Genomic DNA, 27,077 nt, shown 5'->3' with positions numbered 1-27,077 from the left:
TAGACCTGCTGAGCTCTGGTCCATTAAGGAGAATGTAATGTGGTATTGCAAAATTTTTGGGGTGACTGCTCAATATTTTGCATTAGGAATACAATTTATTAGTAGGTGAAAGTTCTTATATCCAAAGACACAGACCAGAAGTACAGAAGGTAATCTTTTCACACAGCTGTGGTAGATCACAACATTGGTATGTTGATGATGATTTTTGCATTAAATCATAATGAGCACACTGCCATAGCCTGGGGTAAAGATAATTTATTCTTTCATCTCTCCTGAGCTGTTAATGCACTTTTCCTCCTTTTCCGTTTTTTATTATGATGTAACTATGTGGCTCTTAAGTGCAACACTTTCAAACATTTAAACCCCTCAAGCCGGTCCACCACTTCAACCAGAACCAGATTCAAACAGCGAGAGAATAAACCAGCAGCTGCCACCTGCTTGAATCTACTTGTACATCTGCTCTGAAACTTGGCCTTCTCATTCATGAGTCGTTGAAACATTGAGCAGCATAAATGGTGTACAGTTACAACTAGAGCCCGACCGATATGGGATTTTTAAGTCCGATACCGATTTCGATATTTGAGATTTTTAAAATCCGATAGCCGATATTGTTTTTTCCCCCTTGTTTTAAGCATGACATAAACAAAGATTATCCCTAAAATGTTATGTAGGCCATACCGAGATACCACAACATAATGCAGTATAAAAATAAACTTTTTTTGTTATAAATAGTACTTTGAACAAAAGTACAACAAAATATATCAAAGTTTTGATGAATGAGTCAAATAAAAGTACAGAAAAAAATTATAAATATCTGATTTGTTATAAATTATGGAATACTACTACTAATGAACATTAAAGTAAATAGTGTATGTATTGTGGGGCCAGGAAAACAGAAACTATAAAATTACCCATATACTACTACTGCTGCTACTACGAATAATACCATATATCATATCTAATGTCATTGCTATAATAATAATGACCAACAGGGCTCTCCTACATAGGCAAATTATATATATAACAACTTTCTAAAACATATCATCTCTGGTACAGTGACACAGAGGAAACGCTACTGTTTAATTAATCTAATACTAAATGACTACAAGGAGGACCTGAAACTTGAGATTTCACATTAATGTTTCACATTCAAAAGAGGTAACTTTAGAGAACTTTGTTAGGCAGAAAGCCTGTTAGATTCTTGTACAGCTCAGGTTTATTCAAAAGTCGGCTCTGGATTAATCATTTCTGACCAGCCGATTGTAACTAGAGACAAGCAGCTCGCAGATATATTTATTTAGAATACGTCAAACACTATAGTTTAATCGCTCATTAGGGTTAGCGCTCCTCCACTGATGGCTTTGTGGCTAACTTAGCAACGGGCAGCGTTAGCTGCTGTACGTTACCTTAAATAAAAAATGGGAGGATTAGCAAGTCTGGTATGAATGTATTGAGGAGAGCAGAACTGATAAGGGGATGTGTTTATAATTATTTAAGTCCTGTAATTGACGTGACAAGTGAACAGCTCACCATCACCAATGAACCTGAGCGCTACCAGGAGCTAGGGAGCTCCTCACCGTAGCTCCAGCAGAGCCGCACTGAGTTCCAGTAGACTGAGGTCAGCTGATGTTTTGTTCAGCGGTGCTGGTGGTGGTGCTGCAGGGTTGTAAACAGAGGAGCTGCAGCGCGCCCTCTGGTGGGCAAACTATGCAACATGCATGACCTGAGGGAAGGATCTGAATGGCTGTCTTTATTAATTGTCATGTCGGCTGTTATAAACGACGATATCTGCAAGTATCTTATATCGGCCGATAATATCTGCAAAACGATGAATCGGTCGGGGTCTAGTTACAACTGGAACATCACACATCTGTCCTGCAATATGCATCACTGACAGGCTATTTTATGTAGAGCTTATAAGGTCATTAATCGTTTAATTTTGACATTTGATTAATCATTTAAGTCAGCAGTTCCCAACCTGTGGGTCGAGACCCCCACAAAGGGTTATTATTTTATTCAGATGTACCTTTTATCTTTTGTGAAGATATGGTGCTTTTCTTTGTCTTCTGTGGTGGTCAATTGGACTATGGAAAGTCGGTAGGACAAAACAACCAGTCACCTTGAGTACTGGGAAATCACAATGGTAATTTCCCCTTTTCTCACATTCTATTTCCCAGATGATTAATCAATTAATTGTGAAAATAAGGAAACAGGTGTAAGCACTGGTGTATACAGTACATTTAATGATGACTGTATTCCGTTTAGCTGCTTCAGTTTCAGGGCCCAGGTGTTGTGCATGCTGGCTTACGGTCACACTGTCATGTCTTACTGGTACATTTGAACTGAACAGAGCCGTCGTTAATGAACAGAGCTTCGTTAATGTTATCAGTAACACCAGTCAAAATATCTGTTGTGAAAAAGGCCTACTGATAATTAAAATAATTGTTAGTTGCAGGCTGAACTTTATGAATTCCAATAAATAATAGAAGGTTTGAAATGCAAAACACACTGGCTGTTTAAATAATTGAGAATGATCACAAATCAGTACATATATATATGTTAATATATGAGCTTCATTAATATTATAAGTTATTCATTTACCCACAGATCTGCTAAGCAAGCATGAATATTTTCTCAGCACATAGCCTCTTTGATACACAGGTGCACACCACACCTGAACAGCTCCACTAAAAGCAATCAGGAGCGAAGGACATTGCTCACAGGGCACTTTTGCAGTCTTTTCTGATCATCATCAGACCACCGCTATAGTTTTTTTAAGACTGCAGTCACCAAGTAGATTAAAATAAATGTTATGCCCTTTAGGCAGCAATCTCCCGCCTGTGATCAAGTCACTAAGAAAAATTAGTCTTTCACACAAAAAAACAGATGAAAAGGGATTTATGTTTTCTGATTTGGTCAATTATTATCAAATTAGCCTTGGTGTATAATAGTATGATTTGCATCAGTACCCATTTAATTTTCATGCACGATAAAAGCTCCAGCTCAATATTTGAAAGTGCATTTTAAGATACCATAAGGATTACTTTTGTTCCCTAGAATTTTCAAATGTGCATGCAAATGCACATTTGAATCACATGCTGAGCAATAGAAAAAGAAGCACGGTGCACTGGATACAGATTTCAATCTACTGGCAGACAACAGGAAAAAAACACTGCAAAGTAGCCTGCACACATGTATTTTAACAATAATTATCAACAAGTTTCTCAAAAAATAATGCCCCAAAAAGAAGACATTTTGTAGAAGAGCTATTTCAATACAAAGCAAGTGAAACTGACCACAAGAAACAACTGAATTAATTAAGTTTATGTCAAAACTGGCAGCATTAACTTCAGCTACATAAACTCCTTTGTTATTGAGCTGTCAGTGACTGACAGCTCATACTCACATCTCTGGTTGCGACGCCTGCCTTTGTACATGGTCATGACGAGCGGGAAAACACGGGTGATAACTCTACAGTGGCCGAGCCGACCTTGCTTCCTTTTCTCTCCTCCAAAAACAGACAGACTGCAGGTGCACTTCCAGCTCCAGACTCACAGCTGAGCCGCCTCAGACCATACCATTTGTCAAACTATTCCAGGGGGAACTCCCGCCTCAAATACTCCACTCTGCTCCAAAAGCAAGAACACAACCTGAACTACATATCCCCCTTTTTGCTTCCATGTTTCCACAGATTAGATAAGGTGGTAAAAAATTACAAGAGCTTTAATTATATTCTTTATGGAGGATAGTTTTACACTATTTGACTTCCAAAAAGTCCCAATCTCTCCCCTTACATTTGTGTTGCCAGAGACGTGATTGCAAAATGTAGCAATTTAAAGTAAAGCAGAGAAAGCAAAAGAAAATAATCATCAAAATGCTCTACAATAGTTTGTTTATACAATATTTTGTACATATAACAAGTAGTATCCAAGGATGTAGCCAGCATTTTAGCCCATAAATCCAACCACCACTATCCTTTGATTCGGCACCAAAGAAAAGCTCTTGGAAATGTTTTCAGTTACTGGATTCTTTTTATATTTAATACAAAATACAGAATATTTAAATTATTTAAATTATTCAAATGATTATTGAATGATTCAAATTCAAACATAGAGTCCTAACATACTGGAAATCAGCCTGTAAAATACCCACCATGTGCAGGGCTGTTCATTAATCTATTTTCTCATTTCATTCTTTGGTCTATAAAATGTCAGCAAATAATGTAAAATCACAAGTTACTGTAGCAGAGCCCATGGAAACGCCTTCAAATGTCTTTTTTTTATCTGACCAGGAATCCAAAACCCAAAGTTATGAATTTAACATCATATAAGATTTGGAAATAAACAATTGATAAATTTGTGTCAGTTGACTCATCAATTAATTGAGTAATGGTTTCAGCTTTAATCATGTATGTTTTTAAAATGTAAACTCCTCTTTGCTAAAGACATGACCTCAGTGTCTTGCCCTGGATGTATCTGTTGGTTGTGTAATGTTTGAAAATGCCTGAAAGTTTTATTGTTACACTTTCACACACAGACTTTTGCACCTACATATATGTCAGATCCATGCATAATCATGTGCACACATTGTATTTTGTCTCTTACCAGCGTGTTTTTATTCTGAGTCCGTTTCATCCATATGTTTATTCAGTTGTTTAACAAGGAACTGGGGTCTACACATTAGCTCAGGTGTATACATTTACATCTATTGCATTTGTTCCTACATACAATGTTTTTCTATATTGCCCTTGTCAAAATATTTAATGAGCAATTATTTTCTTTATATAGGACAACAAAGCTTTATTGGCATGATGTTTTGATTTTTTTAAAAAACACACCAACAGAGTATGGTAAATAAATAGAGGACACATTATTCATTCAACATTCATATAGAACATTGACAACCTAATAAAGAGTAAGTGAAGGACTGATGTACAAGCCATGTTTTAGAAAACACAGCTTACTTTTAATCCCCTTAAAACTGCAAAGAAATACAGGTGACCTCACCAGTCAAACATCATGCTTTCATCCATTGGAATGGCAAATCAGCCTCCTATTGCCACTGTCTCCCACTCAACTCTGGGTTTTAAAAAAAATTTAATTTAAAGTGGATGGGCTGTGGACTTAAGAGACAGATTGAAAAAAGCAGAGCGCCCAGGGGGGAGGCTGCCTACTGATTCCCCAGCTGTTGCAGCATTTGGGCTCTGCGGTAGATGAAGCCTTGTAATTGTAACATCTAATTACACTGACATGGGGTTTGCAGCTGTCTCGTGCACAACCAGACGTCTTAATAGTCCCCCAGCTTCTTTGTTCTCAGTAAGAAAAGACAAGAAAATAAAAGCATTGTGAAAGATAGAGGCTGAGTGTGACAGATTCGTTTCAATACCAGTCACTGGAATCAAATGGCAATGTCCTCAACTAATTTTAAAAAGACATCTCTAATTTGTGATGTGAGATGAGAAAAATAACTAAACCATGTTCTATGTGCTTCTTCTTTAGGATTTCATTCAAGAAGGTTATTCCATGCTCCAGACTCCTTATCCTCATCTTTACCACCACAAGTGGCAACATAATCATACAGTTTCCAAGCTGCTTAACACTATATGGAAACAGCAGACACAACCATTAAAAATGCTACTTTTCACAGCAGAAAATGACTCATAAACAGGAAAATGTGGTTGAATACTCTGCTGTCGCTGCATGAGGTTGACTGCTGAGGATACTGATGAATCATACATGCTGAGGGACGGTATAAAATGTCCCAGTTTTGGTGGTGTCGCCCTCACTGCTATTCTCTCAGCACCATCTAGTGTTCATGCAGATGAAACATTCATGAATGCAGAAAAAACAGCCTGGTAGACGGAGCGCAAAGCCATAGTCCAGAGTAAACAGGGTAACTTTTACATTAAAATGTAATGTTTAACATTTAATACTAAAAATGAACAATACCTATTCAAATGAACAAAAAAGGTAGCATCTTTTAATCATAATTCATTTCTGTATTGGTTAGACGTCTATCTTGTTATGTTTATTGTAACTAGTGTTTTAGGCTTACTGTGTTCCCTTAATTTACTTTTGGTTTATACAAAAACAAAAACATAAAAGCTAAAACTGGATCTATCTCTGAAAAATGTTTATGTTTTCCCCCCAAATTTTTAGATTGAGGTTGTGACGGACAGATCTGCAAACATATGGTTCGCTGTTGTGTGAAATACAGACATCTGTCCAAACAACTGTCTCAAACTCCAAATGTTTTAAATTTTTTTAACTTTACCACCCATGTTCTCAGAATTCATCACAGAACAGATCAGCTTTATGTAACCTATAGTGCCAAACATTATAAAAAGACCTTGTACCTTAGATTCATCACGGTCTTCTGCAGTAAATTTTTCAACCACAGAGGGACGCACAAAGACTACCAGACAGCAGCCACGCAGGAAATCTCTCACACACTTGAGCCAAAGGCGACAGGAAAGCAGATATGATCCCACCAAGTTATAAAAAAAATTAACCTTACGAACATTAATGCATCTATGTCCAGATTTAATCCACAAACGCAGAAAGCAAAAGGAGGAATGCTGAGTTAGTGAAACAAGAATGAAACCCTCCCCTGCGTGCTCTTCATCACCAGCAGATATCTTCCTCAGGATCTAAGTAGCTACTGTCTGAGGCCAGTGTGATTGAATGTCACTTTTATTTGCATAAACCACTTAACGTCATTGTCTCGGCAATCCAGTCTTGTCCAAAGGAATTAAATTGAGTACAGCAAATGCTGGGGCTTCAGTATCTTGCGGCTATTAAATCTACTCATGCGTGGGACGCTGATTTCGTTTACGTAATTTGGCAGACCGAGCTGCATTCTGTGTACTCAGGACTTTACAGTTTTGATTCTGACCTTCCTGTCACATATCATACCTTTGCACAACTGTCCTTCTTGTGTGTTATTTAATAGAAGAGGAATGTGCTCAAGAAAATATCAAGAATTCTTCCACTTCCACTTCTGGCAATATTATATAATATAGTTCCAGAGTCTAATCAAATATAAAGTTCATGTTTAAAAGATAAGGCGTGATGACCGTAAGGGTTCAATTTCACAGGGGCGGCAGGGTAAAGGCAGAAGAGATGATTTCCAAAGCAGAGGCAGACATTACTGTAGGCGCCTTTGTATACCTCTGACACTTATGGTGCATTGCAAATACACTGGATTTATTGTGTGCGCACGTGTCCACAGATGCCCACTGTTATAAACATTATAAAGTGCAGCCAGTGGATCGGCAAGATGCCACGCTATGCGAAGGAATACTTCACAAAGATTTCTGTATGCAGCCGTTCTCTATGTGATTTCAGCTCTCACTGCCTTTGTTCAGGAGACACATGTTCACCTGAGATCTTCTCAGCTTCACGCCCTTTCCTCTCTCTCTGTCTGGTTGTTGTGTTTCTCAGGAAATATAAATGTGTGGTGTGGTTTGTCAGTGTGCATAACAATGAGAAGAGCATCTTTAAGTGGATGCAATGATGCAGACAGGACAAGACAGATGGGACATGGAATGTGGGTTGACAGCAGTGTGAATATTTCTGTAGTGTGGCAACATAAAACACTGTTGTTTTTTTTACAATTGCGTTTGTCTTGTCAGTAATCAGGCCCTATGAACACCCTTAATGTACAGCTTTTATCAGTGGTCCTATCATACCCCAAATTTCTGGCCATCGTTTATACTTTATTGACACTGTTGTGAAGACACTACAATGCTTTAATGCTTAAAAATGATTAAGCATGCATTGTATAAAATGAAATAAAGAAACCAGTGAGGTTTCCAGGATTACAAACTTTGCCCTGTGATGCTTTTTTAACATGCTAGCTGTTTCCCCTTTGCTTCCAGGCTTTATGCTAATCCAAGCTAATCACCTCCTGGCTTTAGCTCCATACTGATATCAATTTTCAAAACGGTCGCAAATAAGCGTGTCTCCCAAAATATTGAATTATTATTTTAAAGCATAGTTGCACTTTATTAGAACTTGGGTCTAATTTTTTCACTTTTAGACATTATTTCTATCAGCTATGTTAACATGTACTCATCAAAGTAAATACTGACATCTGGGAACATGGCACTAATTATAATGAAATCTGACAGTCTCACTTTGACATCCTTGGAGAAATATCAAAAAGACAACTATTTGCTATGAGAAGGGGAAAAAGTTTCAAATGAACAAATGTGCTTTTCTGAGATTTGCTCAGAAAAAGTTATTCCAGTCTCATTTTAAGAAATCTTCCTCCTCATAAGGTTTCACTTCAGCCAGATTATCTAAACCCCTTTATTTGAAGGAAACACCCAAACTTAGCACACCTAAAACCTGTCTGATTATAAGACTGCTCGTATTGTTAGCCACATCAGGGAAATTTTTAATAATGTTGCCAGGTTCCCAGATTTCATCAAATAACATGACGAGTACAATATTATTATTTTTACCAATAACAGAAACTTCCAAGGAAGGTTAAAATCAAGGGCAACTGGATTTGGTTGAAGATACTTGAAAACGTTTGCCTCTTATCTTCAGTTCTGACTGACGGACAGGGAGTCCCAGCCATTTAACCTTTCATCTCTTCCCAAGAGAGTGAACAAACTCTCACATTTGACTTCATGTGACATTGCCAGTGACGGTCATACACTCTTGGCCTCACGTGACGGGTAAGAGGTGAAACATCTTCCAGTATCTTCAACCAAGTCCAGTTACCCATGATTTTGACCTTCCATGGACTATGACCTGCATGACTGTGAATCTTCACAGACAAATTAAACAAAGAAATTATTTCCAAAACTACCAACATAACAACATAACACCCGAGTTAGCTCAGACCAGACACTTGAGTCCAGTTTCACTCACGGCACATTGTATCCGTCATAAAGTGCTACAATAATGCAGTAATAGTTCTTCATCTTCATCCATCGTCAACTGCTTTTCCTGCATACAGGGTCACAGGGGGCTGGAGCCAATCCCAGCTGACATAGGGCAAAAGGCGGGGTACACCCTGGACAGGTCGCCAGTCCATTCCAAGGCCAGTAATAGTTCTTGAGCCACATAATTATACCGCAAATCACTGTAAATACAACTCCGCCTTGCAGTTTTACCGCTCCCTTATGTAATTTCACACACCAAAAATGCATGAAACTGGGCAAACACGGGGTGGAATTACAGATGTGACTCTGCAGCGCTCATTTATATTTAATGACAGAGAGCAGGGCTTGAGGAGGACTTTCATTTTCCACGGAGAAGGCTATAAACTAATCAATAAGTAATATAAGGATGATTTACAGGGATCCACTGAATACCCCTGAGGACTGGGCCCTAAGGCCTTGTTCAGACTGTCATTCCACATGTGTGTTTTTTTTCTACAGGTGCTCAGTCCGGACCATAGACTGGAAACTCATACGTTTCTGAGCAGTTTTTGACACTTCCTAAATTTCCACTGCCTAAACCTAACAAATCTGGAACCGTTTAGAGGGTATGTCGTGTAGTACTGTGCACTCGCAGAAAGACCTACTTCGGACATGGTGTGACAGAGGAGTTGACAACGCGATTGTTTGGAGGGCGAGATGATAGATCTCCATTTCTCTTACTTTTGCGTTGGAAAGCCACGTCACCAGGGTACCTAGTTACTGACACCTATGTGGTTATCACAGCAAGTCATGCAGAGAGGCTGGTGATTGCCATCAAGATCACAGAACCTTCGTCTATAAACACTATGAACCAGATGACAGCTTCAGATCTTCAGGCAATATTGATTAAAAATCAGAGTTAATCATTTGCAGTTTGGAATAACATGTCTGAAGGTCTCAGACTGACTAAATCTGTATCATATTTCCAATCTTCAACCTTTTTATATGGACTTGCTTTCAAGAAATTATCTTTTATTATTGGTATCGACCCTTCTTTTATGACTCCTGCCTTTCGTTTTTATTGCTTTCGCATTAAATTGAATGCATTTTATATACAGTTCTTTGTGTTCTGTTATTAAAACAATAAGATTACATAGGTTTGAATGAAACATGCTGGGTACCTATACTGGGACAAATATTTAAGTGCAAGAGAACAAAACAAAGGGTTTAGTCGAATTAAGGGGTAACACCTTTGTTTTAAGGGTCACTAGAAACTCACTGGGTACCTATTTAGGGATTAGAGTACATTAATATTTTTACTGGCAAAATTGAGAATGTCTGAAAGTTCCTCCAATCAACTTCACACTTGTCGGGTGTATCACTGAGGACCCAAGGAATACAGTGTCTCTCTTGAGATTTATGTTTAGATGTAGTGCGTTACTACCACCGGAAGTACCACCATGTAGTGTATTGAGAGGGGACTTCTATAAACTGTTACACCAGCACATTCAAGAATGTATGAAGAAAGAGAAACTGGAGAGACCAGATTCCAGCAAAGTCTTGTATGTTTGCTATTTTGTCTGGCTAAATATTTTAAGCATGATCTTTGTAACTTGGTGGCCTTGGTGGTAAGCCTGGTTCCAAAATGTAGCTGTAAGTAATAACAGCAGACAGTTGATTATTACACGTTCAATATTAAGTTGAACGGATACTGCGCTAGTAATAAAAAACATGAACTTTTTCAGCAAAATTTTGTCCAGCTTTAACAGAAACTTCAGCGTCTTTTCTGCTTTGCTCTGCTCAGCTGCTGCAAAATAAACGTAAACTATGGGGGAAAGAATCCCCAGGCCACTGCTACATTAAATAATTCTGACCCTTATTCATCCCCCCTAAATGTTCTGCTTGCCAGCTGAACAGCAGGCCAACAAAGGACCAACCAGAGGCCCCTAAGCGATCTGCCTAGACAGGGCTGATGGTGAGCCGCCACCCTGCAGATCTCTTGCTGGCTTTGTACTCCTTTATATTATAATTTATAAATTTGTTCAGTTTAACTGTGCCACTGCAGTAATGGTGGTGTCACTTGAGAGCGCAGCACTTGAATCAGCCAGCAGATTAATATGTGCATGTTTTAATAATGATGTTAAAATGGCGGGGAACAGTGATATACTTTTGGGATGCATCGAACAATCAAAACTGATATTGAAGAACAACCTACAACAGCTTTACCATGTCCTGCTAGGTAATGACCATTACTTTTAAGAGAAAGTGCATTGAAAATGTGGAAGCGAGCTCCCCTATTGTAGAGTAAGTCCAGGGTGTGTGGGCTGCAGAATAAAGCATCTCCCCGTTTGCCCCTTTTTACACATAAGTAGTGTAGTTTCCACTTTGGTACCTCTTCTGTACAAAATATTTACACTGTCACTGACGGGCCTTAATCAGAAAACAATGCACATTACCTAGTGATTGTCCGGCAATGACCCTGGTGTTCTCCCCTCCCACGGCTGCCCTGGCGTTCCTCTCACTGGCGTACTGAACGAAGGCGTAGCCCTTGTGCACCGAGCAGCCCACAATCTTGCCGTACTTGGCAAAGATGGCCTCGATGTCGGCCTTGGTTACCACGGCCGTGTTGAGGTTGCCAATGAAGACGCGGGAGTTGAGGGAGCGCGGGTCATTCTTGTTGGTCACGTTGCTGGTCTGGGTCTTCCCAGTCATCCTAGTCCTGCAGCAATGCCTGCTGGAAGACACATTTGCACACTGCTCAGAAAGCCAGGAAGGTTAGACTGTAGAGGTTACACACTGAAAGCCAAACAGTGAGCACCAGTGGGATGTGGTCACAGCTGAAAGCATATGTTGTAGATAATTGCACGGTTTTTCTTTTTTATAAATCCATTTTAAACCCCACTGGATGGTCAGAACAAATTGCAGGAAAAGCATTTTGAAGATATGGTACAATATTTTTACCAAACATCTTCGATGTGCTGGTCACAGCAGAGGCTTGATTTATGGGATCATATTTTCTTAATTGTTTATAAGTGAAGTGAAAACTAAAAACTAGAAAGCTACAATTACAGAGAATTATTTAGAGCTGCAAGTAATGATTTTTTCATTTATGTGTCATAGATTTTTCGATTAATCGTCAGAAAATAGTGTCCACAATAATTTTCTAAAGCACAACCTGATGCCTTCTAGTCATAGCTGGAACTAATGATTATTTTTTTAATGAACAATCTGGAAATTACTCTCTTGATTAATTGATGAATTGTTTATATAGTCAAGAAAACATCAGACAATAGTGAATAATGTTTATTTGAGTTTTCAGGTGTCTTGTTTTGTCTGACCAAAAATCCAAAACCCAAATATAAGTCAACTTTGATGTAAAACAGAGAAAAGTAGAAAATCCATACATTGGAAAAGCGAACACTTTTGAAATGTTGACAATTTTTCCTTAAAAACTTACTCAAAATGATGAATCAATTATGAAAATAGTTATTAGTCAAGCTGTCAATCGACAAATTGATTCATCAGCTAATCATTCAGCTCTACTTCAAATAGCTCGTTTTGTCTGAACAACAATCTAAAACCCTAAGAAATTAAATTTACTATCATAGAGGACTAAGAAATCCAACATATATTCACATTTGAGAAGCCAGAACCAGTAAATTTTGGACATTTTTGCTTAAAAATTTGTAATATTTTTCTCGACTAATTTATTAATTAACTAGTCGTTTCAGCTCTAGAAACATCACACCACTACTACAGGCGTGGATGTCCCATTGTCTCCAACTGTACTCTATATCCAAAGCCAATGTCTATATTCATTGAGGTCCAGAGAGCATGGAGGCTGACACATATTGCTGTCTGCAGAAGGTGAGAGATATTCTGACATGGCACCTATGATTCAGACGTGTGAATCTGATAAACCACACTATATATAAGAACTGTATTCCCACGTGTGAAAATAGCACATCACACTCACTGTTTCTCCTCTGTTGTTTGCTTTTTTTTTTGTTCTCTCCATGTAAAATGCTAGTCCAGCTGTTCCAAGTATCAACTGGTGGAGGACAGTAACTAAGTAGATTTACTCTACTGTACTAAAATACAATTTTAAGGTACCATTTTATGCTCTTTATACTTCTCCTTTACTACATTTTGTAGGGAAATATTATACTTCTTACTCCACTACATTTATTGTGTACCACTACAGGTATTAGTTACTTTACAGATTAAGATTTTACACACAAAAACATATTATAAGCTTATAAAATACAATGCATCATTGAAGATTAAACCAGTGTTTAGCTTGTGACCCCATACAAAGAGCAGTGTGTTGCTGTAGTACTTTGTCATGTTTAAATCCAATAATTCACAAAAAAGATTAGAGAAAAGTCCAATAGATGATTACAGACTTGTGTGGCAGAACTTTGTTTGTTTCTTCTTTCCTCTCCCATTAATCATCTCATCAGCCCCTAGGATTCATCCTGTGACCCTTTAGAGGGAGTCGACCACTGGGCTGAACTACCTACAACGTCTGTATATAAAGTAGTTAAAACTAGCTCTACCTCAACCAGCTTCAAAAGTAAGAAGGTGTTGTATATTACTGTAACAATCCAAAAATGTCATATATACACATGAGGCACAGGGACATATTACTGCAAATTGAGTACTTTTACTTTAGATACTTTAAGCACATTTTACTAGTAATACTTCCAGTAGGAGTTTGGAATGAAGGCTTACGTAAAGGAGTATTTTGGCATTGTTGTATTGGTTCTTTTACTTAAGTAAAAGACCTGAATATTTCTTCCACCGCTGGTACTAACAACACAGATTGTAAATGAACCAACAACAGCTTCATTACTGTCAAACAGAGAGAAAAAAAGATTTAGCTGGACACTTCAAATACACTACAACCCCCTGCAGCCTGCACTGTTTGTTACCATAATGCTACAGTCCTCTGGGGGAATCAGGAATTGTCACCATGGCAATACATCCACTCAAAGATGCTGGCTGTTGCCTCTTGGGATTCTCACTCTGTGTGTGTGTGTGTTTGTGTGTGTTTATGTTTGTGTGTGTGTGTGTGTGTGTGTGTGTGTTGTGTGTGTGTGTGTGTGTGTGTGTGTGTGTGTGTCATTCCACAATGAGGCTTTTAAACCCAGATTTCACAAACTGTACAAACATTATTCTCACAGGAGAAGCTTTTATGAGGCTGAAAGAGCAAGAAAACTATAAGTAGCATTAATACTCAGTGGTTTACTTTAGAGTTGAAACTATTAATCGATTAGAGGATCAAATTAAAATCAAGATGCTATCTATGTTAATCTATTACTTAATTAAGTCATTTTTAAAGCAACAGTTTTATTCTTCCTCTGGTTCCAGGATCTCAGTTATGAGTATTTGCTCCTTTTTGGTTTTATGTGGTTATAAACTGTTTAGATTTGGGTTTTGGAATGATGGTCGGACAAACAAGCAATTTGTAGATGTCACCTATTGATGTTTATTCTGGTTTACGTTATCTCCCCGTGTTCTCTAAGGTCTTCCTTAGATTAGGGCTGCAGTTTATGATAATTTCATTATCAATTAATCTGTTAGTTCTTTTGTGGATTAATCGATTAAAATGTCAGAAAAAATGAAAAATGCTCATTAGTATATCACAGAGTTGAATAGAATCATGGTTACGCAAGTTTTGCCCGACCAACCGTCCAATACCCAAAACTATTCAGCACATAATCAACTTCTTGTTTAGACAAAATCATATAGGGTCTATTCTAATTTCCTCATTTGATCCAAAGACATGCTGCTCAGGTGAACGGGAGACTCTATTTGTGAATGTCTTTTAATCTGTTAATATTTCATGGCTCCGTCTCAAACCCATCAGGGGCTTGAATAGAAATGAGTAAGTATAGGGAAAGGATGGAAAAGTGTAATAATATGTACAGGTATTTTCTAAAAATATTCTCACACACATACACAAACACTCTCTGCAGTCAATCGTCTCTTGGGCACACTTCCCATCACAATTTTCCCCCATCCTACATGTTCCTTACTTCCATCCTTTACCTCTTCCCACACATAATCCACTCTAAATCTCCTCTGCCGTTCTACAAAAAAAATAAAAAATCCCCTTTTGCACCTCACAGAATGGAAGATAATTTATCACTGCTACGCTTTCTATAATGTGGCTATGCTGTCATTGAGTTTTCTGGAGTTGATTAACTTAATTATCAACAGAGCCAGGGACTAAAAAGCCCACCAGTCAATCTAATCCAATCCAATCCCATTCACTCCATTTCTACCTTTGAATAACCTCAGCCTCGGTGCCTAACCCAACCAACTAAGTGACTGATGGATGTGAAGTGCATTGAATGGCCTCTTTAAGGCGAATGTACAGAGGTGAGGCCATTAGACGGTTGATTAAGCAAGCAATAGCACATTTTTAAGCAGATTTAATTGGAGTCAGTGTGAGTCCACTAATTCAAGACCATACTGAGCTGGGATATAGTGCCAAATGAAAGCACTGATTGGCTTTTTCTGATGAAATGCTAGTTGAACTGGTTGAATGAAGTGTTTGGTGAGAAAGACTGCAGTAGCCAGTCAGGAAGAAGTGACCAAAGGAAAAATGTTATTTTATTTGTAGAGTCAAAAGTGGAGAAATGTGGCAAGCCTATGAGAAGAGCAACAAAATAAGAATGTAATACAGAAATAAAAAAATACTAAAACTACAACGTGTCACACTTCGACTTGTTCACATTGAATCCGTCTAAAAACCAAAGTGTAAAAATAACAAGTTGGTAGTGTTATTTTTTGTAGGATGATTTCTTTGGGTGCAGATTTTGTGTTACATTAAACACACAGTACCAAACATGTTCAGTGATCTTTAGAGGTGCTGGTAGGCAGATTGTTGTCACCTTCAGCCAGAGCCAGGCTAGCTGTTTTCCCCTGTTTCTAGTGTTTGTGCTAAGCTAAGCTAAGCGTGTCCTGGCTGCAGTCTCATACTCAACGCACAGACATAAGCGTGGTATCGATCTTCTCATCTAAGTCATTGCAAGACAGCAAAGATGCATTTTTTTTTTTTAAATGTCTAACAATTGCATTAATGTGGCAAGCAGGTGTAAATTTTTATTCAAAATTTTCACTTTTAGCAATGTGTTGAATAACGCATGGGGTGATGGAGCAAAAACTTTCTTGATTTAAAAAGAAAACTTCAGGCTTCTCAAAGCCTGAGGGCACAGTCTCATAAAAAGCAAATGCAGCTATGGACCAGAAGAAACAGTTTTTTAAATGTCTGCATCTGTTTTGAATTTCAAGCCTGATGCAAACCTCCTTATGGACACGAGACACTGGTTTGACTAATGGTTGTAGTTTTCTGCAAAGTCTGTAAACTTGTCAAACTTCTGTTAGCAGATGACAGCACTGAATGGTCATTGAGCAACTACTGAACTCGTGCTTTAAACAACCGCAGGCTGCAGCTGGTAAAAATATCCAACTATAAGCAATCTATGGCCTATTGAGGCATTCTCTCTTTCTCCACATGCATCACCTAACACCCCAAAGCTGCGCGACCATTATTTAGTCAATTATACGTTTTAAATTAAAATGGTCACAAGAAAGAGCGCGTTACATTATACCTCTAGCTGATTCAAAACGGAAAAAAGACATCAAAGATGGTTCTTTTACAATATTCATGAGTCTCTGAGATCCTCAAAGCCTTTTAAGAAGAACATGTGGCATAACTGCTGGCAAATGCTGGTGGAAACGTCCCAGGCCAAAAAAAAACACACTCACGCTGAAATTCAAAGCAGTCTGATGGGCAAGACAGGAGGCGAGAGCTGGGTTTAGATTCATCTTGGCACTCAAGGAATTCATGCTAAATAACAATCAGTAGAGCTGTGAACACATCCCAACTCATAACTTGCATGTTTTTCCACGCAATGACTTTTTGTTTGTTTCCTGAAAGTCTTTCTTAAAACAGAGAAGTGAGTGCTTGTCAGTGATGTTTTTTTTCTACAGCATCCTCCCATGATGCAGAGGTTCCAAGTGTAAGTATTTCATAGATCCTCTTTGGTCCTTTCACACCGACTGTCAGGGGCTTCGGAGTCTGAATTCTCCGGAGATAAAGAAGCGAGGAACTGGTGAAAGTAATCATTTTAGCACTTCCTCTCCCTGATCTCTCCTCACTGACTCACACTCGCGTCAGAGGAGAAAAGATGAAAACTCCTCATCCAGTATGACAAATACATACAGTACGAAATGTGAAAGATGCATTCAGGCCGCACTCACTCTCTGCTGTTGCATTGCAGCATTTTATCTTTTGCGAGATGACAGTGTACGACTGAAAGCATCTAACCTCAACTGTCGTCAACAGAGGAAAATAAGGCTGTTTAATTTGTAGATGTCTTCATAGTCTGCTTGCAGAGAGGCATCGTCACGTCACCTCATGCCTTATCAGGCTCAGGACACTGACATCTCAGCTTTTAGTGGCTCCCTGGAAAAGAATATGTCTGCATAAGAGAATGAAATATGGGTCTATAATAAGGCAGGTTTTCCTTATTTTTGCCTCATTCTTTTGAATGACAGCCAAACGCATTACAAGGGAATAAATGTGGACTGAAATCTAATTACCTTTTCATACAGTCTAAATTTATGAACTACGCTGCAGTGCAGGTATGGGTTATTTTCCCTATTTCTGCTGCTTTGTGAGAACAGATGCAGCATAAAATGTGAGGATTTATCAAAATGCTGCTGTGACTAATATGAAAGCTGAAAATAGTGCTAAAATCACAAATGACAGAGCCACGGGGAGATTTTATAGCAGGAACAATGAGTGTAGCTGACCTGACTGCTACAATTTTTCCAATTGTCATTTGTAGACAAGGAAAGAAACATTTTTTGTTCTAAAAAATTTTGAACTTCCACAAAGGCATAATATGCTTAATCAAAAAATATTAAATTAAAATTGCATGAGGAGTGGAGAGCCAAACTGCATGGCACGGCTAAATGGTATTTAATCATAGAACCTAATGAATTAAACTCAACAATTGTTGAAAATCAGCTATAATAAAGAGCATTGTACAGACTTTTGAGAGTTAACATAAGGTAGCCGTGTTATAACAACGCCGTGCAGGCACCAATGTCCTTTTTAATAAGGCTTTCTCGCCCTTGTTCATTTTTCCCCCTGCTCCCTTACAGCCATAAATTACTCAGCTAATGCCCTAACACCAGCAGCTATTGCTGAATCATTGAAAGACCTCAATTAGCAATTAAGGGCTTAATGAATAGAGGTCCTTGCTGGGCCATTCTGCTCCCAGCCCAGAGGAGCCCAGTGGAATCTAATCTCTCCTGCAGGACTTGTACAGTAAATACTGGCTAACGGTGCAGACAGGATAGCGAATAGCCTGTTACTGCCCAAATATAATGAGCAACTTGCCTTGCAGTTTTTAATGCCTGTTTGCTATATGTACCTGGATTTTCTTTGAAGCACTTTTAGCTGTGGCTCTTAACAGGGGAAGATGACTGTAAACCTCTATTCTTATTTTCTTCCCCTGCATTCCTACACCCCATTACGTTCTGCATAATACCTTTCTTGAGTGTGAATTGAAGAAGCAGAGGGGGGAAATGGCAACAAAAGGAGAGAGATAGAAAAGCAGAGAAGGGAAATAAAAATGGAGGAAGGGAATGAGAGAACTTGAAAAAAAGGGGGGGCAGGTGGGGAACATTTGCAATGCCAATCATCTTCAAGGAGCTTAGAACTGGGCCTCAGACCAGAATATCAAAGATGGAAAATGCAGGCATACATCACGCGGTAGGTAGGCAGTGCTGGCTTATAAATTATTACTATGACTCTATCCTTTTATATTACCATTCTTTTATCATTTACATATTTTTCATACCTTTAATGAACTAACTTTTTTTGTTTCACCGTGTGAAAGCCCACAGCAATATGGTCATTCAGAGCGCCTGTATAGAAAATACATTTCCATCACCTTTATCCCCCTCCCCATGGGAATTTATGGGGGATCTCTGAAGCGTGCTGGCTGAGGGCAGACGATCACGCGCCTAAAATGAGTTGTACCATAATCTGATTTGAGCTACCTATAGCCTCAAACAGCAATGACAGCAGGGAGATAAAAGCACAATGTGACCTATACGGTGAGATGGGATGAAGCCATATCTCTGGAAGACATTTTATCTTGCATCGTATAATAATAGCGGGGCTGATTATCTCTGTAATCAGAGCATTTGTGTGTGCTTTTATTACACATCACAAACCTGATCTTTGAGGTCAGTGTGCATCATTTGGACAACTTAAAACAGTTTGCACAGCTGTTAACAGTTTCAGAAGTGATACACAGAGCAGCCTGTTGGGTGACTTTGAAGGCAAACAGCTTCTTGGATTAATTCCACAGGGGCATATTGTTTTTAAGGGAACATTTTTAACCCTGTTTTTCTTTTTACCAGCTTCCTTTGCCAATTATTCTGCTTCAAAAATTTTCTCTTGCATCACTGTGTATCATGCCGCTGCCTTTATGAGTGTTCTCAGCGTTTTATTTTTTATTTTGTTTGGAGACTTTCCCATTCTCACACTTAGGAAAACGCTCAGAACGAAGGATTACTCTCACAACAATATGTGCATTTGAAGGAAAGAGGGAGAAAAAGACTCAACCTGCTGTTGTAGCAGGTGGAGTCCACTGCGCCGCTCGGGGGCATATAAACATTGGCCATGCTTTCCCATATCTCTTGGCATGGACATGTTTCTCCATTTCCTTAATTCTCCACTTGTGTGACTGCCAAATATAGCTTACGCTCCACTGGGCTAAAGTAACTGGGTCACTAGAGCTGTGAGTAATTAGCTGGTTTCTGCTTTATGGCACCAGAAGGCTGTAGAGTGACGTGCAAAGTCATACAGAGGTAATGATTTGACCAAATGTGAGAGCGAAAGGTCAAAGGTGAAAGTGGGCAAGTGGAGGAGCAGGTTTGATTAAATGAATTAAATATATGCATGAAGCCGAGCTGGATGTGTATGAAATAGTTTCCTCACTGTGGACACTAAAAACAACATGACTAAGAACTGATTATAATTTCATTTCAGGAACAATTTGCAATTTAAATAGAAACATGTTATGTTACAAGCTGCTAATGTTTTACGTTTACTGTATAATGGATAAGTAACAGATTTTGTAGACACAGTGACAGCAGGGTGAATACATGCCACACACAAAGCTAGTAAACACTAAATAATGCTTTTTGAATACAAATAAACATCCACTGTGGTAGGATCAGTAAATATCGAGAAAAAAAAGGAAACAAGCATTAAGGCAGCTGCCAGTTTTCTGTCTTATGGATCCATCGGCTCCCTGATTTCTATATTTATTCACAAGCATTTCATAACAAGTACACCTGACAATATAATGCAAGCCAATACTATATTCAAGCAATAAATGCCACATCTGTAAACCTCACAGTGTCTAATTTTTGTTGGGGCCGCTTCAGTGAGGTGTTCATTCAACTCTGTTAATGTTAAATTTGGGGCCATGTGTTTTTTACACAAATACAAATACATGTTGTATATCTTACTATCAAAAACATACTGCAGTTTTGGTTTAAAAAATATTAAACTGAAGGATAAGATAACCAAAATAGTGTATTTTTGTCACCGTCAATAAATCCCTTGAAAGACCAACCAGCATGATCCATTGGTTCCTATTAATGACATACTTCTTCACAAATAGGTCTGACTATATAGCTTCGCTTTTAAAAAAGGCTAAGTTCCTAAAACAGCACTGTAGTTACATTACTCAAACTTGCATTTGTGGGGGGACTGTTTTCAGCTGTGTGGGACTGGCTCAAGATAAATGTGAGATTGACTCATCAAGGAAAATGTGACCCAGTGCAACAATGTGGCTTGTTGTTGGAAGTCAATAGCAGCACCGCCCACCATTTTCCAAATGTGTTCTTTTAAATTGGAAGTGTTTAACACTTTTTTATTATATAAAAGTGGATATTGTTCTTTTCTTTTCATACAAGAACTAATTACCCTGGAGTGGTTGATTGGTCTCTTTTTTAATTCTCTGCTCACTTGTTAACTAGCAGGTGGTGTTCAAGTGCTACAACTGGCTCGGTTAGTGGGAAGCTGAGGTGTGTCCTGTGCAGTCGGTCTATCATAGCTGGCAGTTTACTGGTTATTGAGACAGGAAATAACACTATAGATACACACACCAATGTGTAATCCTTTTATGTGCTTATTTACACCATAAACACAAACATTCATTTTTTTCAAATTAGCTATATAACTCAATATTTCCACGTACCCCCTGGCAACCACAAAAGTCACCCATGGAGTATACGTCCCCTGATTGTGAATCACTGATCTATAAGACTGAGGGTTAAGCTAAATCAGTCTTTGATTTCTGTATAAACAGACAATACTTGTTAGTAAGATAAAATCATTGTTGTTTTTCCGCCTCATGGGATTGGTTTTTGGTAAGGAAAATGTAGAATATATTTTTTTCAGCAAGTTCAAAACCTACAGGAACCCTGTCTGAGAAAGTATTATTGTTTTGTTTATCTAAGGTGAAACCTCTTTTCATCAACTGGTAAACCTGAAAGTTTAACGCAATACAATAGCTAGAGCTCACTGTGTTTATTTTTTGTTGGGGATGATTCAGAGATGTGGTCGTCTTGGTCAGTTTGGCTACTGTACATTGTCTGTCACAGTTATTTTCTCAAAGAACAACACCTATAAAGTATTCCCTATAAAGCTTCCCTTTACAACATATGGTGTATTCCAGTTTTGGTTTGAAAAAGATTAAATTAAGCTTTTTCAACAAGTTTAAAACACACAGGAACTGGTTCTGAGAAAGCATTACCATTAAGTTTTGATTCTTATCGAGGGTGCAACCTCTTCTTTGGTGGTGGCGGGGTACAAAGCTTGAAACTGCTCAGAATAAGACGTGTGCGGTGGAGAGGGCAGGAGTTGGTGAGCAGACACTCCAGACTTCCAGGCAAGACTCTGCTCGCTCCAGCTGCCAGAGTAATAAAGTGTTGGCAGCTGTCCATGGTGCTGAAATCAAGCTCTATCTCTTTGAATGAACTATAAAAGGAGGAGCTGGCCGTGGTGCTGAGATACTGATGCTGCTAGGCTAATGGCACGTCTCACAACAGAACAGAGCATCAGGTGCATGCACACACCGTGGTTGTTGTTTATCCACACTGCTGCTTTCCAGTGAATGAAAAGACAGTACTGAAAAATGTGTTGAATATGACTGATGCAGGCGTGGAACATAGCGTATAGATCCAAGAATAGGAGATCTAATAGGGAGCAGTGGGTATTACCAAATAAATGATGTAGTACAGAAATAGTCTATGTTCTATGTGCATGTGTGTGGATTTGACACAAGCATGCCATAATCTTTCTTTTTTGTTTGTCTGACTTCCTCATCTGTTATCTTTCGAATGCAGGGATATAAAAAGAGACGGAGAGAGGCAGCTCCCCTAATCTGTTCTTTGACCTATAGCCAGAAAGCTGGAGCAGCTGTAAAATGTTTTTCATCCGTATCTCGCAGAAGATGGAGTCTGTGGTGCGTGGCTTTGAGGCAGCCCACGTCGCACTCCTGCTAAGGGTCAATGATCATCCCGGCCCATGGGTGCAGAAACGTAAAGATAGGCCTGGACTGAACAGGGACAGATTACTGACCGGTCCAGAAATGCTTGGCTAAACTTTATTCCTTCCTTCCTTCCTCTCTGGGCTCATAGTGATTCAGTGCATGCGTATATAGGCTGGCCATTCCAGAGCCAGCCTCCCACTTCATCCCTAGTGAGAGATAAGTATTGTTTGTGTATAGCAGCACATTTCATGCTCGGCTTCCCCCACCTGTTCCCTGACCTGCAAAGTCTGAAGGCTGGAATAGCTGTCAAATGCCTTCACCCGTATCTTTCGAGGATGATTGAAAGGAGCTTTTGTCTTGAGCCTCTTTTGAAAGCTTTTTTTTTAAAACACAGCTCAAAAACAAACTTTGGTCAAGGATTTTAAAGAGATGATTTTAAAAGGGTAATGTCACTTTTTTTTTCCTTTTTTTTGCTGTTAATTACAGGAGATTTTGTGCGTTTTTTAATTTGTCTCCTGCAGGTTTGCGAAAGAGTCCTGGCTGCATGTCAAGGTCAAACTATTAATCAAATCTATACTAGCTGGATTTGCATAATGAAGCTGCAAAAATTTGCCTGGGCCTTAAAACCCCTCCAACCCTCTCCTCGCCACCCTTTCTCCATTGGCTCATCCTGCTGGTTTAAGTTTCCAAGCTTCTCTGTGTGATGTCTGACTCTGTCCACCAGTTATTACTCCCAAACACAATGAGGTTTTGTGTGTGTAGCAAGAGAAACAGGGCGGAGGAGCCCAGCTGTGTCTGGTTCAACTAGCAAAAATCAGTTGTTGCTGTTGTTTTGTTTTGCACAGTGGTGATTTGCATTCATTCATGAGACTGAAATTAGCCAAATTGTGGTCGCTGAAAAGCAACTTTTAAGAGCAAACATCATGCATTCTGTGACATTTTAATCACTTTTCATTAGTCCTTCAACAGGAATATGGATTCAAAATGCAAAATATTTTTAATTGTGGCATGCTGTTTTATATGTGTTTCTGTGGAGTTTTGAAGACATATCTGCTATATTAAGAAATCTAAAACTATCTCACAATCCAACACAAATCCAGCTCTGTCAGAGATATTCGGTTAGAAACACAAAAAAAGTTCCCATTTGCTTGTTAAGGCTGCATAAAGAAGTACAAAGAAAATGCCAAAACAAACTCCAGCAAAGTTAAATTCCTCACCTATTAGAAAAGCAAAATCCTCAAAGATGAAAATCAAAACTGTTATTTTTGCGCCCTCGGAGACGTACAGCCTCCAACACCAGCGAAACACTGCAAGATCAGAGGAAAGCACCAAAACCAAAACCACACCAAAACAAGCCATGATAAGGGGGAAAAAGCCTGAAAATAAGCCAAAGGTGGTGGATTATAACATGTGAGGTCGTAAAGAAACTGCTTCTGGAAGAGAAGAGGAAGAGAGAGAGGAGGGGGAAAAAATACCAAGAGCGTCCGCAAGCACGTAGGGATATTTCTCAGTGGATGTCGCCGGAGCAACAACACTCAGTATCCAAGATTTAAATCATTTCATGCAGAAAACGAGAAAACATGTTCCCCGTGTCGCAACACCAAGACAAGAAAAGGAAGAAAAAGAGGATAAAAATATGCTTAAGAAAATGGCAGTGGAAGATGTACTCACCGAGCGAGTAAAAGGGTTCAATTAAAAAGAAATTGGGCGTATAGCGGTGGAGGATTGGTGGTGTGCGGGCTCGCAAATACCGAGGCTCTGCGTCCCTTTTGCGCTCTCTATCGCTGCCGGTGGCGGAGTCATGTGACTCGGGATTGGCCAGAGTTTTTGAGTCAGTCCAAGCTTTTCTCTTGTAGCTACACACGAAGGCATTCAGTGCTGTAATGGATAGGAGCTTTTCTGGTAATGTCATTGATTTTTCTGGCCAGCACTATTCGAGTTTCTCAAAATAAGGTCCGGGTGTCCCAGGAGGGTCCCTATTGGGGGGAATATGTGGGTTATTTAATCTGAGTGTGATTATTTTGATGACAGGTTTCTTCACACATGCAGCTATAGACAATGATACACGATGACAGCAAACTCTCCTTAGATGACTTCTTTCCTATATGCACTCTTATCAAAAGGGATCTGTGATTTCTGCTAATGTGAATTTATTTGGTTTGGTGTGCGATTTGCCCGGGGGATGCGTGGGATTTCCCCCTTTCTGGAATCATTTTTATTTAAATACAATTATTTAAAGTGTATCCCCCCCTCCCCTCAGAGTGATCAATGCTACTTTAGTAGTGACGTAACCGAACACAAAACTCACGTAAAATGCGCTACTTTGGCTCTGATCCAGCTCCGTCTCTCTGTCTGTAGGTAATCACCTATTGTAGGCCTAATCACCACTCTAGAGTCTTGCTCCATGTCCCGCCCACGGCACTATCTGATTAGTAACAACAAGTTGCGAATAATAGCCTATCAATAGTCAGGAGATATTTGCTCCGGTGAGCAGCGGAGCTGTGTGTCGAAGCGAACGCGGCTACTTAAGCTGTAATAAACATAACCATCTGACGATCTGTCTCTGTGATGACAAGCAGCCCAGTGTCCCTGTTATACCAGTGAACTTGCCCGAACAAATAGCTACGGATTTAAATGTTACCTCTAATTACTGAATAAGCCTAATTCATAAATGAAGAGGATAATATCACTAGCCCTGTCTCCATCTAATTGTCAAAAAAGAAAATGTGAATTAGAAGGTGTTTTTTCATCAGTTGTTTGGGAGCAAATGAACCAGCCTACAGTGTAGTTTCATCAGAAGTTGGCGGTATAGTCTAAGTTACACATGGTGGTATTAAACAGAGAAGAAGAAGTAGAAGTTGCAAACCAGAAAAAAAAAACAGTTGTTTGCCAGCTGTCAGTATGTTTTTGTCATGGATGACACCCAGAAATAATTCAAGATGGTTCACCTGCATCACCTCAGACCTTCCTCCTCAGGCCCCTTAGATCTCTTTCCTCAGGCCTCAAGCAATGCATGCACAATCAGTGATCAGCTATAGCACTGATCAGCACTGATCACAGCCAATAGACCAACAATTCCTCTAAATTAGCATTGCTATGTGACCATTCTTTGGTTTGGTTAAGATAGGATTAGGCACAAAAAGACTTGGTTAGGTGTATGGGAAACATTGTGGTTTTAAAATTTCTAGCTATAATGCTACTTCCTTAACGTTATTGGAGCTTCATTGTCATGGTTACAAACACGCCCAACTGTCGATTGGAAACAGGAAACAAACAGGGAATTTAAAGTTGTAAAGATGTTCTCTGGTTTAAAGGCACTTGCTGGTTCCCCTGTGTGGGATAAATGTGCTTTTTTCATTCACATTCACATCTCCATGCTCCCCTGGTGACTGGCTGCAGTATAGGTCATGAATCCCGCCCTCTCCATGTTAGCTGATTGGTCATGGGCAAAACTAAAAGTTTACAGATGATATCTGTCATTCTAGGTAGTTCTTATCACACTGATGTACGTAAATTTTTGTGGCATGATAAGCTTGGCTTTAATTAGCTATTTGATGCTATAAAAAGGTGCTTACATAAGCACTGTAGCGCTCAGACACTTAAGTGTAGTTTAAAAGTTTGCTGCTCCTATTATCCTATGCTTGCTAGTATTGTTTTGTTTTCTGTTTCTTTGTATTGCACTATGGTGCCAGGGACATTGTATTTTTGTTCTTGCTTTTCGCATAACCTATAAAAAGAGGAATGATAATAAACTAAACTAAAGGGTAATTCTAGTTTAAACCCTAACCAGAAAGTCTGGCTGGAAATTGATGAATGTTTACAACAGACAGTTTGAAAAAAAAATTTACCTTTTTTTTTTTCAATTCCAAAATAAGTCTTTCTGTCTTTCTGAACAGGGGGTTTCTTTAAAACCTGTCTGATCAACCTACTGCTTGTTTCTTCCCCCATCTGACCTTTTTTGAGTTGTCGCATTCCCATATGTCATAAATTAACTTGGGCTCAGTGGTATCACAGGTAAACTGAATTATCTGCTATGCCACCACTACATTTACTACCTAAAAAGAAATACTTTTCATCATTATCAGAATTTTTCATTTTATCAAGCGCATTACGTTATTTACATAAATTAAGTCTAATTGCTAATTATCATCATTGCTGAAGGCTGTTATCGTCCACTGAATGGTTGAAAAAGATTTCCATATATCATCGGTCTCACATCTCCAGCCTCTTCGTGCTCTCTCATTTAAAACTACTTAAAGGATTAATCAACCGAGTTTCAATTGAGTCTTATGAGAATATTGATCATGATCATCACTGAGGATGTAAATGCTCCGGGCAGCTCCTAACACAGTTTAAAGCTCAGTTAATGTCAAGAAGTGAGTTCACCTACGGCCCGGTGAGAAGCAGTATCGATTGAGCATCTTCCAAAACATTAAGGTAACTCCAGGACGTTAAAGGTGCAGTGTAGTTTTAGTCTGGAAAGATTCCAGCCTGGCTTGTCATCATGTTTCATTTGATCCCACTCTGCAAGGTTGACAGCTCCAGGCCTCCTACCCGTTCTTGACGGAAACAGGAGTGGTCATGCTGTCAGAGAGGAACAGAAG

The 27,077-nt window shown here is 39.0% G+C and overlaps 1 protein-coding gene across 3 annotated transcripts in view; it reads right to left on the bottom strand.

Annotated features, from left to right (window-relative positions):
• The window catches only part of LOC119901886 (RNA-binding Raly-like protein), a 40,860-nt gene extending 16,504 nt beyond the window's left edge, over positions 1–24,356 (bottom strand). The window contains exons 1-2 of one of the 3 annotated variants that reach the window (XM_038717637.1): positions 24,145–24,356; positions 11,332–11,606 (exon numbers count right to left, since the gene is read on the bottom strand). In XM_038717637.1, the coding sequence (XP_038573565.1) occupies positions 11,332–11,587 (256 nt within the window). In that variant the 5' untranslated portion in view covers positions 11,588–11,606; positions 24,145–24,356. Of the gene's footprint in view, positions 1–11,331; positions 11,610–24,144 lie in introns of all 3 variants that reach the window. The other 2 variants (XM_038717636.1, XM_038717635.1) reach the window with 2 other exon arrangements.
• Between the last annotated feature and the right edge of the window lie 2,721 nt (positions 24,357–27,077).

This window comes from Micropterus salmoides, unplaced genomic scaffold, assembly GCF_014851395.1.
Source record: "Micropterus salmoides isolate LMB-PRFRI ecotype aquatic unplaced genomic scaffold, ASM1485139v1 Ms_hic_scaffold_14, whole genome shotgun sequence".
In the NCBI taxonomy this organism is placed as follows: domain Eukaryota; kingdom Metazoa; phylum Chordata; class Actinopteri; order Centrarchiformes; family Centrarchidae; genus Micropterus; species Micropterus salmoides.
Note: the sequence above shows the minus strand (reverse complement) of the source record. Positions and strands in the feature narration are given on the sequence as shown.